At 49.9% G+C, this 18,451-nt stretch overlaps 1 protein-coding gene and 1 long non-coding RNA gene across 14 annotated transcripts in view; one reads left to right on the top strand and one right to left on the bottom strand.

The window, feature by feature from the left end:
• The window catches only part of CADM3 (cell adhesion molecule 3), a 29,154-nt gene that overhangs the window by 10,056 nt on the left and 647 nt on the right, over positions 1 to 18,451 (bottom strand). Inside the window, exon 2 of one of the 2 annotated variants that reach the window (XM_045876690.3) lies at positions 1,704 to 1,805. The exons of the other annotated variant lie outside the window; for it this stretch is intronic. Coding sequence (XP_045732646.1) covers positions 1,704 to 1,805 — 102 coding nt within the window. The remainder of the gene's footprint in view (positions 1 to 1,703; positions 1,806 to 18,451) is intronic. 2 annotated transcript variants of the gene reach the window in all.
• Positions 2,976 to 18,451, top strand: part of LOC123845838 (uncharacterized) — a 78,361-nt gene continuing 62,885 nt past the window's right edge. For 4 of the 12 annotated variants that reach the window (XR_010412153.1, XR_010412154.1, XR_010412149.1 and 1 more), the window contains exon 1: positions 2,981 to 3,414. This is a non-coding gene — a long non-coding RNA (uncharacterized LOC123845838). Of the gene's footprint in view, positions 3,415 to 18,451 lie in introns of all 12 variants that reach the window. The other 8 variants (XR_010412152.1, XR_010412155.1, XR_010412156.1 and 5 more) reach the window with 6 other exon arrangements.

The following is an 18,451-nucleotide window of genomic DNA, read 5'->3' as shown; positions in this document are numbered from 1 at the left end:
TCATTCTACACTCTGCCTTCCTGCCTGTGCCTGCCTATTCGAGCAAGGACAGGAAAGGCGCTTGAGACCAATAATCCCAAAACTAAAAGCGAGGAGAAGGCCGAGCCAGCTTTGGGTCCCACATTCGTTTACATAAGAGGTAGCTGATAAAACTGTGGAATAAGCAACCAAAAAGATTAAAAAAAAAGAAAGAAAGAAAAGAAAAGCTGAAACATATTGGCACAGACTTTTGAATTCCTCCCACAATAACTTCCCTTCATCGTCAGCTCACACTCTTTCAGTCCCCGGACAACCGGCCTCTCCACACACCAACCCAAATCACCCCCCTCCTGTTATTTTAGAGTAAAGGATTAAAGTTTTCCCTGCCATGTGATGGAAATACTTTCCCACCCCTCTCTCCTTAGTCAAATTAATTAAAAAAAAAAAAAAAGGACGAATAAGGTATCATATGGATGAGCCATTTGACTCCCAAATGGGCCCTCAAGATGGCCTAGCCAGGAGCCAGCCCTCAGGGCGTGACCCTCGTTTCTGCCTCCACCCAACGTTGTTCCGTGTTCCCCGCGGCTTGGCTTCTGCTCCCCATGCTGACTCCCTCATCTCCAGGACTGACTTTCTGTGACCCCAGAGCAGCGACCTCCACAGGACGAAAATGCACAACACCTTCCAGCTCTGATTCTGAAGCAACCGCACCATCCCTTCGGTGGCATGAAACCAGTTAAGCAGCATTATTCTTCTCTGAATAGGAAGCCAAGGAACTTACTTCCTGCGTTTCCTAATTGAGTAATTTTAAACAATGCCCATCCTCCCCCTGGCACTAACCTTACCCCTGCCCTGTCTGTTATTCCTTTCCTCCTTGGTCACCAGAGCTCCATTTCCAAGAAATACATAATGGATGCTCCTAGCAGAGAAGGGGCCCTGAGGAGAGAAGGTGGCGTGTGCTGGACTTGATAACGAGCACGCGCGCTTCGGGGTGTCCATCTTCACGATGGTGCACAAAGTCTGGCCGCTGGTTTCAGTGTTTAGAATCATAACAGAACTGAGGGGGATCTTAGGGATTACGGAATCCAATTCCCTCATTTTACAGATGTAGACAATGAGGCCATGGAGGTGGAGTGATTGCCTATGATCATTCTACTAACCAGGGACTCCAGTGGGGACTATGATTCTGTTCTTCGACTCTCAATGCAGGGGCCTTTTCATGGGAATGCTCCTCAAGTAACCGTCTAACTTGAACATTTAAACGATGATTTTAAGATTAGTGAGCCAGAGACAGAGCTGGCTGAGTACACTGGGACATGATTTATCCCTTGAGCATCTGAACTAAAGGTTTGGGAAACCTGTCATTTACTGCTCGCCATATACCAAGTTTTGACCAGTAATCCTGTTATCCCTGGGTCCCTTTGAAGAATTCTACTTCGATTGTGTCTTTCAGAACCTCTTTATTCTGAGTAATACCCTCCTCCTGGAATCATTTTATTTTGGGAAAAAGGTGTAGGGGATACAGAGGTCTCTGCACTGGAGTAAGGGAAGAGGCGTGGGTGCAAGAGAAGTTGGTGGTGTGGAACTAAGAACTAAAATGTCGGATGGAGCTGTGTGGTAATGAAGGGGGTGAGAACATAGGGCAGAGGCAACATGAGTGGGAGATGATGTGAGGATGGCGGAAGGAACTGAGGGACATTGAGATGAGGGTCCTGGATTCTCACCTTGACTGGCCAGCATGTCAGAGCTGCTCCAGACTGTGGAGCTGATGGCCTCGCCGAGTGGAGCCAGAGTTCCCAGCTCCAAATCCTGCTCCTGCCAGTAGCCTGGGGAGAGAATCTCCATCAAGGATGAGCCCTACGTATTTGCTGCTACCATTTGGGATACGTTGGTTGTTGAGGGTGGGGAGAGGGCAGGCCCTTAATGAAAAGCGGGTTCTCCAGGATCCCTAAGAGAAGGTGGGTTTCTCACAAAGGGGAGAGATTAACTAGAGTCCTGAAAAGGAAAGTGAGCTCTTCCTCTGAAGGAGAGATAAAAGGAGGATGCTGAGTTTTACCAGTCAGAGCCAGAAGAGACCTTAAAGATCCTCTGGTCTAGTTCTCCCACTTTACAGATAAGGACAATGGAGCCTACAGAGGTTAAAAGTCACTTGGTGAAGGTCATCCCAGAAAGTGAAAGATAAGCGAAGAGTTTTCATTCCTTATCCAGGATTCTTTCTGCTACACCATATTATCTACTAAAATAACAACAGATTTAATAATTACAAAATCCGTTCACTCTTAATCCTTTTAGTAGACCCGTGAAATAAACACGCTGGTTCCTGTTTTGCAGCGTGGAAACAGGATGCAGTGACTTGCCCAAGGTCATACAAACAGAAGAACAAAGATCGGAAACTGAATGCCTGATCCCAAGTCCAGAGCTGTTACTTTCCAGTTGGGGCCCCCACCACTGCGGACAGACGGCGGCGGGCCGGCGACGGCCACCTGCTGGGGGACGCGCAGTCTGGACCCACTGCCCACTTGATTCCCCTGGCTCTGCTCCCTGCCGCCACAACTAACCCCAGGACCTGAGTCACCGCCTGTCTTCGCGGCCGGTGGCTCCTGCACCCGCCGGGGAAGCACTGCGCGGAGCCCCGGGCCTGGGTCCCCAGCTCCACCTGCAGAGGCGGAGGGACAAAGAAAGCCGCCGCGCAAATCTGCCGAGTCTCCCGCCGCACACCCAGAAATAGCCAATCACTGGCGCAGCGCTCCGTGACGTCATCGGCTGCTGAGCAGAGTCCGGAGCGGCCGCGCGTCCCGGGCCGGGAGTCGCGGGAACTTGGCGGGCGGGGCGGGGCGGGCGCGCGGGAGCCTGACCGGCCGGCGCGGCCCCGGCGGTGCTAGGGCGGTCGGGGGTGCGGGTCGGGGGTGCGAGACCAGACTGAGACGGGGGCCTGAAGAAGGGGGACGGGACGAGGGGGGGCATTGCGGAATCTGAAGGAAAGGGGAGAAGGGACAGGTTGCGGGGGGGGAGAGCAGGGAGGAGAGGGGAGGGAGGGGGTGGCCGGGGTGGCGGGGGCGGGCGAGGCGGAGGGAGCGGGCTGGGGCCCCGAGAGAGCGCCTCAGGGGTCACCGGCCTCCACTGGTCCTCGCACACATCCTCCAGGAAATTCGAGAAAACGTTCTTCTCCGGGAGCCTTAGCACCAATGTCCAAATGGGGAGGGAAAGTAGAGACGGCAGAAAACCCGGAGCCCGCGGAGAGAAGTAGGCAGCAAAGGGGACAGGGAAAGTGTTGGTGAAGGGAGGCAAGAAGACTGAGGCCGCCAGGAGAGGTGGCCAGTGCTAACACAGGGGCTCTCAGACCCAGCAGTGCCCGCCCCCCTAGCCCCCACCGGGGGCCAGGCCCTGGCCCTGCTGCCTTCTGCGGACTTCAAGGCTGGAGGCAACCTGACGCTGGTGAGTGTTTCATTTTCTTTTCCAGGTTTTGTATTTGTGGGTGCTTGGACACACGGTGGAAAGCCAGATTGGGGTGGTAGAGGGTCAGAGAGAAGCCAGAGAGGGGTCCATGCTTAACCCCCAGCTCCCAGTCCTGGTTCTAGGTGCCCTCCGTAAGCACCAAATAGGAGCGGAGGGAATAGCGATCTCAGACTTCGGCACAGGACTTCTCAGTTTGCAGGGTGGATCTTCAGCCACCAGTTCATTTAATGACAAAACCATCTTGAGAGATAGGCAGCCAACAGAATCGCTTTTTAGAGATGAGGTTGAGAGAGGTCCAGTGACTTACCTAAAGGCACACAAATACACCTCTCAAGAATCCTCTTTCTCTCTCCCTTGGGGCTCTCAGAGCTTTTTCAACAGCTCTTTTTTCGTGTGGCATTTCTGCTCATTGTATTGCAGTACACTTGTTTACTTATCAGTTTCCCCATCTAAACTTTGAGCTGGTTAAGAACAGGGGCCTGACCTTACTCATTTTGTATCCTCAGCTCTCAGTGCAGAGCAGGTTCTTGGTGCATTAAATTGGCTCTGGTCATTCATTCAGACACACCTGGCGCTCTGCTCTGTTCCCAGTCAGGCAGAGGATGTATCTGCCCAACAGTGTGGATTTCGTCCCACTCTCCTGCGCCTTCTTTCCTCTGTGCTTTTTTGCTGCATTCCCTCAGTTGCTTTTCCCTCCTGTTTCTATTTCTTTCATCTCTCCCCTCCTGCATTTTGCTGGCATTTTCTCCCCCTGTATAGGATGAATATGTGAAATGGTAAGGTAGGGCATTCAAACCACACTGAATTGTTCAGATGAGGGGACAGATAATTAAAATGAATAGCCTCCAATAAATGACATATATTGTGTTTGTAGATTTCCAGGGAACTCACTCTGGTTTGTAGCGTTTTAAGAAGCTGGTGAACAGATAACTGTGTGTGTGTTTCTTTCCCTGCTGCGGTGATATTTCTCCCTCTAGTTCTGAAGAGTACTTATGATCGCATGTCTTCTCTTGAGAACTGTCTGTTAGTATGCCTGAAAGTTTTCTCGCTGTTCTTATAACACTGTGCACCTGTAATGATAAATGCAGAATGGCCATTCCCCCAGCAGCGGATGAGTGATTATAATGCTATTAACAGAAACATGGATAAGTAGCAGAAATTATGACTGGGGCAGCAAAAGCCTTGTGCCTTTGGGTTCAGATTGTGCTCATCATTTATGACATCAGCATAAATTCCTTCTGTGGACTCCAGTTGGAAGAGAAAACTCAGGAGCGCTCTGAAAGGGCGGCATGGACTTTGCAGTGGACACAGTGGATCTTCTGCTCAGGCAGGGACACTGGAGGGAAATGCAGACTTTGGACCACAGAGCCACTTGTTGCGGGGCGGGGGGTGGGGGAGCAGGCTACTCATAGGGAAAAGCAATGAAGAGATTCTATTCAAATGCGCCTTACTGTCTTCCTGCTTGTGAGCCTTCACTGACTTCCCATGGTCTGCAGATAATATCCAGATGTGTTAGGCTGGCCTTCAAGATCCTGGGCAGTCTGACGCCACTGTGCCTTCCAGCTTTGTCTTTCCTTTATCCTACCCATATCCCAGACATGATGCCAGTCTGAGTTTTCTATAAACCCTTGGCTTTCTTGCCTACATTCCCTTTCCTACCATAGCCCTGCTGATAATGCCCTCCACCCATCTTCATACATCTAAGCCCTACCAGTGCTTAAAGCCTACTTTCTGTGGCATTTGCTCTGGTAAGTCTTCCTTAATTGTCTCGGATGGAAATGGCTTCTGGTTTCTCTGAGTTGCAACACTTGATCTACTTTTCTTAAGTTGTGCATCACTCTGTGTTGTACTGAAAGTTTGGCTTCCCTCCTAAATTATAAAGATTCCACAGGTGGGGATATCTGATTCATCTCTGTATCCAGCACGGGCTCTAATGCAGCATACTGCACATGGAAGGGGCTTGATAAACAAATATTTAATAAATGAATCCAAGATGCTGGGCATCTTCTGTTGTGAGAACCAGGCTCAGCATCTGCCAGGGAAGAGGAAAAAGCAAACCAAAGAGGAGGAGGAAGAAACAGGACAAAGGAGAAGGTAGACCATCGCAAGGCTGAAGCTCTAGAACCTACAATATGGTGGGAATCGATATTTATTGATCACCTTGTATGTGTCAAAGTCCAAGTTAGGTGCTCTATAGTCATTATCCAGAACAGCCCTTTTTGATAGGTATTAGTATGCATACGTTAAGGATGAGTTGGCTGCGACTCAGAAAAGTTAAGTAACTCATCTACACGATGGAGCCAGTAAGTGTTGGGACGGGACAGCCGTCAAACTTAGACCCCTCTGACCGCAGAGCCCAGGCTTTGTGCACTTCTCCGCTGCACTGCCTCCCTCTGCAGAAGTATGCATTTTGTGTGTGTGGTGGGGGGGTGGGGGCAGGAGTTCTAGGGGTCAAGGTTCCTTCCTGCATCGCTCACTAAACAACATTCACACTGCTCATCTGTAAGATGATCAAGATAACAGTGTAGCAAGTTGGGAATGGGGGCTTGTGGTGGTAATGGGATGGCTTATACCCACTGAATTTCCTTGTTAATTGGATTTCTTCATGTGGCATCATCTATACCTCTGGGGGATACTTCATTTACCCCCAAGAGCCTTACAATGCGAGACTTTTCAGTTAACCCAGCAGCAGATGTGTCTAGTTAAAACTAACAGAATCCCGTCACGTTTTCACAAGACTCTAGTGTCTGGGCTGAAAACAAAAAGAGTGTCTTGTTTGCCCTCAGTTGCCTTGGGGGTTTCTTAATTCTTGGTTTATTTACCCGTGGGTTCCAATATCTTAAGGACTCCCAGCATTTTAAAGGACAAAGTAGCCCTTTCACCCACCAATGTCCTCCTGATCGATTGTTCACACTGAGAGGAGCAGAAGTGGGAATTGGAGACTTACCGTGTCCCTTGAAAGAGCAGTGGCACCTGGGACTCGTTTTCCACTCATAAGACATGTCCTCACATATAGTACGTGCTCAATAAATATTTATTGAATAAACATATGAGCGACCCAAATGAATGAAAATGTAGGATGTCTGAGTGAGGCTAGGAGGGAAGTCTAAGAGAATGTGCCAGCATAAGCTCCAGTTGCTTGGTTCATGCCTCCCCTGCCCTGTCTGTTCTGGGAATCTACAGGGCATTCCCCCGGGCCTGTGAACATGGTCACCGATGCATAGGTGGGATGGTGGGACAGGGACGGAGAGCTCCCGTGTTACCATTGCTGGCCTTGCCAGCGCCTGGGTCCAGAGCTTTACCTCCCTGACTAGAGAAAACCAGCTCCCTGAGTAGGAGTTGATGATGATGGTGATGGTGATGATGATGATGAGTCAGCATTTCTAACTCCAGAGTTAAAAATATTCTTCATCCCAGCCTACTTGTTATTCCTCACGACTACCATGACAGGTGGGTGGAGGAGTGTTATCTCCAAGGGAAAAACACACTGGGGGCTGTGGCCCAAAATACTGAAGGGACCCACTTTTAGGATCGTTTACCCACACCCTCTGCTAGGCTCCCCGGCCAGGGGATCTCGCTCGGATTCTTCCCTGACCTAAGCTACTAGTGAATTCTTGTGTATGTTTGGATCACACACAGAAGAGAATGGGCCTGGCAAAATCAGATTTAGAACTCAGCCCCTGGAGCTTTGCTGTGTGCCCAGAGCCACACGTTTCTTTATCAGCGAATGTCTGATTCTGCGTCTGGAGGAAGGTAGGCCTTGTAGTCCCATGTAGTCCTGATTTAGATGATAACTCTGAGATCTGGGGAGAGTCACTTTGACCTGAGAGACTTTAGAGCTCAACACCCTGATCAAAAAAGGACTCCTTTCATACTTTTATACTTGCTTGCGTGCTGCCAGGAATTACTCTACTTCTGCTGAGGTCACCGTGTTGCTCCCTCATCTAAGGCATGGAGGGCCTGAGTGTCGAAAAACTCTTACTTCCACCTTCTGTCCCTTTCTAACTCCATCCTCCCCCGGGTTCTCAATCCCTCCTTCTCTCTGTACTAGAGTGCAGTCACACAAAAGCTGGGGCCGTGAGAGGTGGGAGTTGTTCTGACATTTGGGATTGTCTGTCTTTCCAGGTGTATTTCCTGCTTTCTCTGTTGCTCCACAGGGATGGGCCTCTGTCCCCTCACAGGCTGCAGGATCACCTAAAGGATGCCCTGGCTCGGTTCAGATATGTTCCAGCTCACAGTTCCTGCAGGACTTCTGAGCTCAGTCTCGCCCCAGAGGCCTGCCTCCCTCACCCAGGCCTCCCCTCCGCCCTCTCTGTTGCGGGGCCCCTGGGACCTCGCTCTTTGTTCCCTCGCTCCGTTCTTTCTGTTGCTGTCTGGCTTTTCCTCCTGGAGTCTTGTTTATCTCCTTTCCCTCTGGCTCCCAGCAGCCGCTTGGGCCCAGAAGGCACTACTCTCTGAGCTTTGCTGTACTATCCCAGGAGGCACACAGGATATAAGGGAAAATAGACGGTAAATAGGGTGGGAAACAGAACCTTCACTAGAAGAAGTGCCTGTTGTGTTGATTTGTCCCATGGCTTGGTGAAGCGTGGCCAAGAGGTTCAGATTTGCAGAACCAGGGATCCTACACTATTAGATAATCCAAGAGATTTAGGTTTGGAAGGGGCTGATCCAGGCTCCAACAGGTTTATTACTGAACATTGGCAGATGCCTTTTGGTTCCATCCTAAGCAGGTCATTGAAAATGAAAGGCTTTTGTTTCCTGGGCTTGGAATGGTGTGTGGCTAAGCTTTTCCAGGCTGAATGAGGAGGAGGGAATCTTTGGGTTAGTTGGCTAGCTCGCCTGTGGTGGGCGTGAGGGTGGGGTTAAAACAAAAAGCTTATCTGTGTGTTAACCCTCTTTTCACTAAACAACAACAACAACAAAAAACCCCAAACCCCCCAAAACACCAAAAGCAAACCTCGTTATCCCAAATGTTTTGAATTACCCAAATATCAGAAAAAAGTACCAAACTACAATATATCATGAATAAATATATTTTGTATATTTCCTAAAACCCAGCCATCGATTTGCATGTCTGGTCATTTTCTACTGACCCCTAATGGCCAGAGGTGGTTAATCCTAAGATCTTTTTGATTCTACCACACAGAGTATGGAATTGATGTCCTTTCTGACCCCCTCTTACCTAAGTTCAGTAATTCCTCTCTTCCTTCTGTTATGCCTGATCCTCCCCAAAATACTTTCCCCTCTATCATTCTTAGAAGCATAGACTTTGAGACTTGACAAGAATCCGAAGTAGCACCTAGTGCAAATCTCATTTTAAAGAAGAAAAACCAGGGCTCAGAGAGGTTGAGACCCTTGAGCAAGGTCACACAGGCAGTCTGTGGAACCCGTGGTTAGAAGCCCGTCTCCTGTGGTCACTGTCATTTGATAGCAGTCCTGGGGGCCAAGGGATTCAGAGGTTAAGTTGCCAGCTGGTGAGATTTTACTTTCAGTGACATCTACCCTCCCTGCTCCCCATCTCTGTGGATGGTAGTGAGGCCCCCCAGGACCCCGGACCTCAAAGGAGGTAAGGCTCCTAAATGCCAGGCAGGTTAGAGGTGGTGTGAGGTGAGCTGTGAGCTCCTGCAGCCGTGAAGAATGGCGTCTTCACAGACTCAGGGCCTTACTGGCCTCTTCCAGGCCTCCCCAGAGAGGACACCAAGGGGCAGAGGTGCTTCCATGCCCGTAGATGTGAAAAGGCTGACTGAGGACAGGCTGTGGGCGCGCACCCGTGTGCTGGCCTCTGGTGGTGGAGAGCCTTGGGATGCAGGGCTGACCGTGAGGAGGGGGATGGCTACAAGAGCGGAGAGAGCAGAGGAGCATGTCCTCTTCTCGAGCTCCGAAGAGAGAAGAATCTGGAGGCAGTAGTGGGCTTGTGGTAGGCTGAGGGGGCCCCTCAGAGACTTAGTTAAGATTCCGAGGAGCGGAGACTGGGAAGTGGGTGGCGGAGAAGGAGGTGGGGACAGCTGTTGCTTTGATTTGCTATTGAGTCAGTGTTCTCAGTGCATTGGCACTGGGAGGGAGCCCTGGGCTGGCCCCCAACAGAAGCAAGCCCCTCTGTAGCCAATACTGCCTTGTAGCAAGAACTGCAGTTGGGAGACAAAGAGGAAGGGGGTCTGATCCCAAAAGAGCCCCTTCCCAGGCTTAGCTCTTTCCTCGCAGCACTGGGCTGTGTTCTGTGGACAAGCATCTAGTGTTCTGGACTAAGAGGCTGGGAGGGGATGAGGCAGAGCAAAGAGGATGGCTCAGGAGGAGCTGCTGGGAGAGCGGCCCGGGGTCTATGCAGGGGGCTGTCTCATCCGCTGTTGCTCAGGTAAGCCCACAAGGCTGGGCATGACATCACTCCCTTGATGGTAGCTCTGAGCCACCTCCTCATTCCCTTCCCACACACGCTCACACACGCAGAAATCAGGACAGGTGGGACCCGGGGTCTGCATGCTGATGCAGGAGTCAGGAAGCCAGACTTCATCTGAACTCTGAGATGCTCCCCGGAACCAGGTGCAGGCACTTCATACCCCTCCCCTAAATTTTTACCTTGCTGCTTTCACACGTGTGGAATAGAACTGGGGGAAAATCTCCCATCTTAGAAAATACTTGGGAAAGGAAACATAACAGAGGCAGTGTGGAGTAAGTGAACAGAGAATTCCACCTAGCTCATTGGACAGTATGTTTGTGGTAAAGGAGGGACTGGGAATGGGCAAGGCAGCCCAGGGGCATGGAGGAGAAATGAAGAGTGGGTTCCCCAAGGCTGAGAAACCCCAGTCCAGTTTGCACAGCCTGAGTGCCCGCTTGAGTGCACGGATGGCCTCCCTTTCTCAACAGGCTCTGTCTTACTCTCCTTGGCTCTTAAGTCCTACTTTAGATATCTCAGCCCGATGGCTTGGTGTGGGGGGATAACAATGCTGGGAAAAAAGTTTAATTTGTTAGAAGCCAGGCAAGAAAGCATTCATCTCTGCTGGTTCTGATTTCACTGACTTGTTTTTACTGTTTCCCTTCACTGGGTGATGAGAGTCAAGGTGTGGATGGCAGGTTCAGGGCACTGCTGAGGAGCATTACATGAAGACAAATGTGTTCCGCTCTGCACACCTACACTGCTCCAGGCCCCCTCCCTCAGTCGTAACAGTCTCTTCCTTTCACTTTTTTCACTTAAAAATGTATTTTCCAGAGGGTGGCACATTGTTCAGTTAGCCTTACTTTGTGCCTTCCAGGGGGACTTGAGCGCTTTGGTGAAACAGACACATTCTTCCAAGCCTACAGACTTCTTGGTCCTCACAATGGGGACCCACAGATCTCCTGTTCTTTTCTTAAACCTTCATTGAGTACCTTCTCTGAGGAGGGTATATACTCAATTTTTGTTCTCCACGATACATATATATTCCAACCTAGTCACCCTCTTTCTCTCATTTAGCATGTGTCCCTCAACACACATGACACACTACAGTTTTCACTATTCATATCTCTGTTTTTATTCTTTTCTGACACAAACACACAGCTTTTCTTATGACCCAGATACAGAGCCCTTTTCCCCAGCCCATTATTAGTCAGAACCCCTTACTTCCAGAAAACCATATGGCTTAAACTCAGAGATTTTCCCCAAAGCAGAATTTAGGTTCTCTCTTCTGCTCAGACTCCCCAGGAGAGGGACAGAATCCTCTCCCCTCCCAAGGGCTGAGGCTCAGGCCATCTGTCACTGACACTGGACTCCAGGGCTTGGAAACCAGGAGAGAGTTGGCATGAAGTAGCAGTTGAGGATAAATGAGAATATGTGAGGCCCAGGGGCTTAGTGGTGGTAATTTTTATATTTGTTTGAGATGATAGGATAGAGATTAGAGGAGAAAACACATAATACGTGTTTAGAAAGATTTCATCCTTAGTAATTAGAGTAAGAGTTAGTAAGAATGAGTACAATTGTCCTACTGTCATTTTTGCATTTGCTGAGGGACAAATGATTAGGAGCAGATGGCAAAACTGGCCTTTCGTTTCATAATAAGGGAAGAACTTGGCTCTAGGCTCTTCAGAGGTTGACCTAAGCCATGCTAAGTCTCAAGTTACTTGTCATCAATGTATTTATTAGAGTCTTGCTGGGTTTCTAAGAAGTATCAGGTATTTAAGTCAAAGACTCCAGAAACCAGTTCACCCTCCGGAGCTTTTTACCCCAAGGTTTTGGCTGGAATTCTAGAATCAGGATTGGAAGCAAAGAATCGGGGCAACAGAAGAAGACAAGTAAATGTAGGAAGCCAGGATTTGCATAATCACAATGAAATCTGGTATTGGAAGTACTGGTTCCCCACTCTGCCTGGCTAATATCTGGGATTATATGAAGGAAGTGCAGAGCTAAGTAGTGGTTAGGTTAGAGATGAATGGCTGAGATAGCAGCCTTCATTTCTTGTTCTTTTTTTCCCCTAGGGCAAGGTGGTGCATCTGACCTTCCTGACCCTGAACTGGAAGTAAATGAGTCAAAGGTGCTTATAATTAGCAATCAATACACAATTAGTGCAGGTCTATCTGGGGTAAGGAAAAATAAATCCTTAGAGAAGACTACATTTTAGTTCTTTATATTATTTAGCTTTCTTATCATTCTCCTGGAGATTTCTAGGAGACAGAGAGAGAGAGAGGTTTAAGGAATCCCAGAGGGAAGAACTCAACTCAGAATAATGATACAATTTTGAAAAAAAAAAAATGTTGGAAACTCTGCATTAGAATCCTTTCTGAAACATGTCTGCTGTCCGTGAGAACAGGGGGCTCAGGGAGATGAGTAGATAGGAGATACTCCAGCTGTTACTGTAACCTAAATTCTGTCTTCCTGAAGGCTCACTCATGGAGATAAATCACTTCCATTACCTGTCCTTGAGGAATGAAGTTTCTCCTTGTTTCACATGAGGAGATGGAAGAGGGGCCCTGAAAATTCATCCTGGAAGCTCGCCTCCCCAACTAGATTCTGCTGTAGGTCATTCACCAGTGTAAACCATTATAAGAATGATTACTAAGAAATTGATACGAAATCAGCACTTAGGGGAAATCAGGATTTAGGGGAAGATAAGCTTGTGTGGTTTTGATTTGATGGGAGGAACAGGCTGTCTAGTCTCAGACTGGCAGGGGCTGAGCATTCTCGGCTCCTTGCTGCATTTGACGTCATCAGTATTGGCAGATACCCCAAAAGAGTAGCAGAGTCCAGTTTAAAGATGCGCCTCTTGAGATTTGGCCAAGGACTTGGACTCTGGGATAAGATGGTTGTATTTAGTTCTGTACAAGATGGTTGTAAAGATGGGGGACGTGAGTCAGGGTTTTGATATTTGTTTTTGGTGTCTCTCATATATATTAAATTCCTCCCTTACCTATTCGGATAACCCATCTGTATATAGTCTCTTTGTATTTACTTCTAAGGTTGAGGGAAAAGAGAAAATAAGCACCATGACAGGACAGTTTGAGTTGGTTGTCAGGCTCAGAGTGGTGTTAAGAGGGGGGTACTTAGCAAACTGAGGAGGGCACATTTTTGTATTCCACATTTACAGGGCAGATGCGGTACTACTGTATATGAGCAATACTGTCTTAATCGAAAACAGGACCATTTGTAGTTCTGTTTATCGTTTATGACTCCACATATGGCAAAACATCCAGTTCTTCTGAGGCCATCTGAGGTCACTGAGCATTTCAAACAGCTCATCTTCTCAACCTCAGTTTCACCTGCTCGTTCTGTCCCCTTCCTACAGTTGTTTAGATGGTCGTGACGACCTTTTGTATCTATATCTCAAAGTTTGTTCCCCTCTTCCTGGTGGAGCAGGTCAGGGATCATAGCCAAGATCATGCGTGTTTGTGGTGAGGGGAAGGAGATGCACCTTAGGAGAGGTGGAGACTTGGAAGTTTGGAGGGAGAGCAGGACCACGGAGAGCAGCAAAGAGAGCCTGGAGTGGCACGTGGGGGCTAGCACCATGGAGAGCTCAGGGCTTCAGTTCCTTCCTCAAAAAGCAGAGAGGAACAGGGATGATGGGTTAAGGCATCCAGCTCTCCAGAACTCATACTGAAGGCAGACATCAGGACTTCTGTTAAGATCATGCTATACCCATCACTTGCTCTAAAAGGCCTCCTGAAGTCCTTTGTTTGAACCTGCCATATATACACCCAAGATCATATAAAAAGTGAGGACCGTCACCAGACTGAGTTTGTCAACGTGAGCCTTAGTAATTAAGACAATTACCTAGGTATTAGGGGTGGTGGAAGGGGTTTTAATTTGCCACAATCAATTATGAATAAAAGTATCTTCTAATGAGGGAAATAGTGCCTGTGTCCCCTCAGAGACACTAAGGCATGAGAAAGCCAAAGTGTCTTACCATCAGATAGGGTATGAGATGTATCAGAGTCAGGGTGCCCAGAGGCACCCCAAATTGCCATGAACAGTCCAGTCTTCATCATGTATGGGAAAGAGGAATGGATCATGCCTCTTAAGAAGGCATTTGTCTTCAGGACATTAGTTGGGACATTTGGTCGGTCTCTTTACACTTAGAGAAATTTTGGTAAAGGGACAAATCTAGTTCTCTCTCTAGTACTTGTTGCTTCAGTGAAGAATATGTAGCTTTGCTAAGCCTCTATTTTGCAAAAGTCCCAACAACTTCATGTGTTCAAGACTCTTGAAAGCTAGGCTTCTCAGTGTTAGAAGGGATGGATCTCCTTGTTATAACAGGGTTGGATTGGGTTTTTACTTGGGTTATAGGAACCCTGAGCACCAGCTGCTTCTGACCTTGTAAAGAATCATCACTACTGCTGATCCTAGAGGAAGAGGCAGGTCTTTGGCCCCAGAGACTTATTCTTCTCCATTTTATACTTGCATGGAGTGTTTGTTCTTAATTTGACTGAGTTTTTAGGGACCTGAATCTTTATCAGATGGCTTGTTTCTCCGGGCTCTTTTTCTGATGGTTTGTTTCTCTCTATCTCTTATAAGCATTCCCGTGGGGATTGCTGTTCTCAGAGTTTATGGATAGACCTCTAGGACATGACCTCATCCAGGAAACAGAATGTTCCAGTATATGGGCCTATAGCCAATGGTTAAACAGGAAATGTTAAATTTTAACATGAAAAATGAGAGGTGGAGATATAATTACCAAAACTTTCTAATGCCTTGGGGATGTTTCATTCAGTGGTCAGTAAGGAGGTAGTCCAGGCCACCAGTTGCTTTCATGGAAAATCTGGAACCTAGGTTACCAGCCTTAGGTGACATTCTGTCACTGAGAAGCAGATGACAAAGCAGGGATCATAGAGCCAGTGTGCAGTTACTGGAGTAGGAAATGACAAAGACTGTGACGCCTCACAGCCACCCCCCCCCCCCGGGGGGTTATCTCTCTGGTGATAACTGTGAAGATATCAGTCCTAGCATGTGACTTAAGGACAAGCAGCTTTTGATCCCCTTCTGCATATTATGTGGACCTCAAGGGAGTAGTATCAGCGAGGAGTACCGACATCAAATCTCAGGATTCACAGACCAATGGCACAACTCCCCGATCGCCTGTTTCAAAGTGACCAGCGCACCAAAAAAGATGCCATCTGTGGAATTTTATGGCTGCAGAACTGTGAGTCACTCTCCAAGTGAAGAGGGAATGTCTCCAACAAGGCACTCTTGAAATTAGACTTGGGTCTCCAGTCTTCCTCAGTTGGAAGAGGAAGGAAAGAGAGCATCTGAGGGCAGCGGCCTAGCTCCCTTGCTGTCGGGTGAGACCAGAGGACCTCAAGCTGCATGTAGCAGAGGGCCCAGGCGTCAAGATTGTTTGGGGGGGGCGGGAAGAAGGGTGAAAGAGCCACAGGTCTGTCTTCTCTCTTTCAAGCAGGTAATTCTCCTTTGATCTGTTTTACTTATGTGATAAAGGAATTTCACATTTTCAACACTAAAAGTGAGAAAACCACCATCCTGGTCCTGAAAGAAACTCCTTCGCCCAGCAGTGCTGCCTAGCCCCGGGGAGAGCTTGGGGCAGAGGCTGTGGTGGGACTCTGATGGCCAGGGGACGTGCCACAGCTCGGGCCCCTCATCAGACAGACTGGTTCTGCATGGAGTTCACGAAGCTCTGCCATACCAGCGTCGCTCTGAAGGCCTCAAGTCCTCGGTGCCAGGAAACACACGTCTATCCTTCCCAAGGGCTACAGCTGCACTGGGGAGAGCACGGTTACAGGGACAGAACGGTTACAGCTGCAGGGAGGAAGAAACGGGATGGAGGAGGCCTGCCAAGCAGACCCGTGGGCAGCTCTGGAGTGAATGCTTTCTGGACTTCTCCGGCACATTGGGCATGAGCTCTACACTGGGCACCTGGCCAAGGGGCTGAAGAATGGACGACAGTGGACAGAAGGTCATTGGAAAGGGAAAGATATTCATGTGTCGGGCAGTGCGGTACAAGGTTAAATTGCTACAGGCTGAAGCAGAGTCAGGCTGTCCACCCATCCTCTACACTTGGTCAGCTCACAGGGTGCGGGAAACAACTTGAGAAGCAGAAGAAAGAGCCCAAGGAAGGCTGGTCACAGTGTTGAATGCCGAGCTGCTTACCAGAGATTACCAGAGAACACATTAAGTTCATAGGCCTTGTATCTGCCAAACCTGGAGTTGCCAGCTTCCGCCAGGATCAGTGGAGAAATGTGAGAGGGAAGGAGCAGGTGGCAAACTGAATGTGCAGACGGGTCCCGGGCCTCCAGCCACAGCATGAACGGTTGGTTCTCATAGCGTTTCCCGCGCTTCTGCAGCCTCTCAGTCCCTCTTCAGCCTTATGAACCCTCCAAACGTGCTCTACTCTGGGGAGCTCTATGTCCCAGCAGCACATGCTGTTTGTTTCCCTCCCTCTGCCTGGAAGTCTACCACACTCTACCACACACCATAGACCACTCAGGCATCCCTGTGTTAGGGAATGTTGTCCTCACGCTTTCACACCACATCTCCTTGTTTTGGACAAACATCACCAGGTAGGCTCTGCACTGCCTCGCTCCCTGCTGGGGGACCCAGGCCACATCAGGGGCACCAGACCCACCTTCTGCATGATCCTGGTCAGAATGGTCATCAAGACCACCATCCATGAGCCTCAGATCTATGCGACTACCTCCCGCATCAGAGCTGGCCCTCTTAGGTCCAGAAACTAAGAGGTGGAATTAATTTAGAGAAAGACTGTGTGGGGCTGTATGTCTTGTACATCAGTAAGTCCCAGGACATTGCACATCAGACGTATGTCTACTATCTAGACAGATAATACTCTACAAGGAAAATGAGGCTTCATTTGACTCTTCCTTGGGAACAGACCTCCCTCCCCATCCTTGACTTCCTGACCTCTCCTCTGGAAATTCTCCATTCCAAAGTTAGTGCCTTGTACTCTTTCCCCCCAGCACTGCTGGGATGTGTTTATAAATGTGAGGGCAGAGGGTTTCTCTTCCTCTCAACCTGACACCTGAGGAAGGGCTGGGCCCCCAGATTGAGGGCCAAGACAAAATACTGTGTTTGGTGAAGAAAGACTTGGCTAGTATACAGATTTACTCTGTTCTCCAATGTTTATGTCCTAGGGCTGAAGAGCTCCCAGCTTTCTGGGGTGACTTCCTTCTGTGTAGGTCCCAGCCTGGGGCTGTCTGTCCCCACTCCTGAACAGGTGCAGTTTGGGTCACACTGTCTATGCTGAATACAGCTAGTGGGATGAGAAAGCCAGGGGCTGCGGATGAAAGTCAAGGCCTGGTAGAGGGTCATTACTGAGACACATAGAGCCAGCAGTCTCTCCTTGCCACATACCTAGCTGGCCCTCGGGACTCTCCTCACCTCCTCAGTGAGCAGGGTCATGAGTGTAATCCTCTGGGGAAGGGGGATTCCACGGAGGGGAGGGGCCGCTGTCTCTGTGGTGACTTGGGCGGGGACTCCCTTTGGGGTGCTGATGGGTACAGCGTGGAAGGAGTCAGCCAGCCAGCTATAGGGAGGGGATCCCCAGCGTCCTCATACCAACTGAAGCTCCTTTATCATGATGGAAACAGGGCTGGGGGGGAGGAGGTCAGGGGAGATGGAGCAGTGATTCCTCCAGCACCCTGACTCTTCGCCTGTTTTCTTCCAATGAAATTCTTTACATCATCCTCCCCAGTTTCAACCCCTCCCCTCTCCACCCCCGCCCCGCCCTGGCCCTGTGCCCATCCCTGCTGGCCACTGGGTCCATAGCCCAGGAGCCGCCTCCCCTTTCTCCTCCCCTGCGGTTCTTTCTGTTTTTCGTTGGCATCTGTCCGGGCATAGCCACCACCCTCCCTCTCACTCTCCCCACATCCCTTTGCTCCGCAGAGGTCCTGTCCCCTCTCCCCCTAACGCCGCCCAGCCCTCCTCTGACTGGGCGGAGAAGACTGAGGATGCATTCCGTTAGTCCCTCCACTGCCTGCCCTCCCGCCTCAGGGGACCTGAGGCTCTGAGCCGTGGCTCTCTTCCTGGGCTCCCTACAAACTGTCCCCCGCCACCCCATGAACCGTCAGCAGCCTTTAAGAAAACCGAGGGGCCCCCACAGCGCTGACCTACATAGCTGGGTCCAGGGCGGGAGGGGCTCTTCCCCAAGTCCCCTCGCCCTGGCCCCGCCTCCCTGCTCCCCCCCACTCTCTTCCTTGTCTCTTCGCTTACAGACCCAAGAAGGCTTGAGTTCCCACCTGGGGCAAAGGGGACCAGGCGAGCTACCCCACCCCTAACCTGGCAAAATCAGTGCTTAGCCCAAGACAGCTTTGGGTTTTCTGGGCATCCTCCTTCCCAAATATCTTGATCCTTCCTTTTGCCCAACCTTCCCCCACCTCCTCCGCTCCTGTCTGGGCTTCTTTTCCCAGCTGCTGCCACCGCTAGGGATACTGCCATCCTGGGGCCCCCCGCCCTGTGTTGTTGTTTTGCTCCAAGGAGAAGCCCCCCCCTTGCCCACGCCCCCCTCGGCAGCCTCACCCAGGCCCCCTTCCCTGCCCACTCGGAGCTGCGCCGCGGGTGGGGGCGGGCGGGGGGTGGGCAGCGGTGTTT

This window comes from Mirounga angustirostris, unplaced genomic scaffold, assembly GCF_029215605.1.
Source record: "Mirounga angustirostris isolate CCGP_5_RB_7025 unplaced genomic scaffold, mMirAng1.0.hap1 SCAF_6, whole genome shotgun sequence".
Lineage (NCBI taxonomy): Eukaryota > Metazoa > Chordata > Mammalia > Carnivora > Phocidae > Mirounga > Mirounga angustirostris.
Note: the sequence above shows the minus strand (reverse complement) of the source record. Positions and strands in the feature narration are given on the sequence as shown.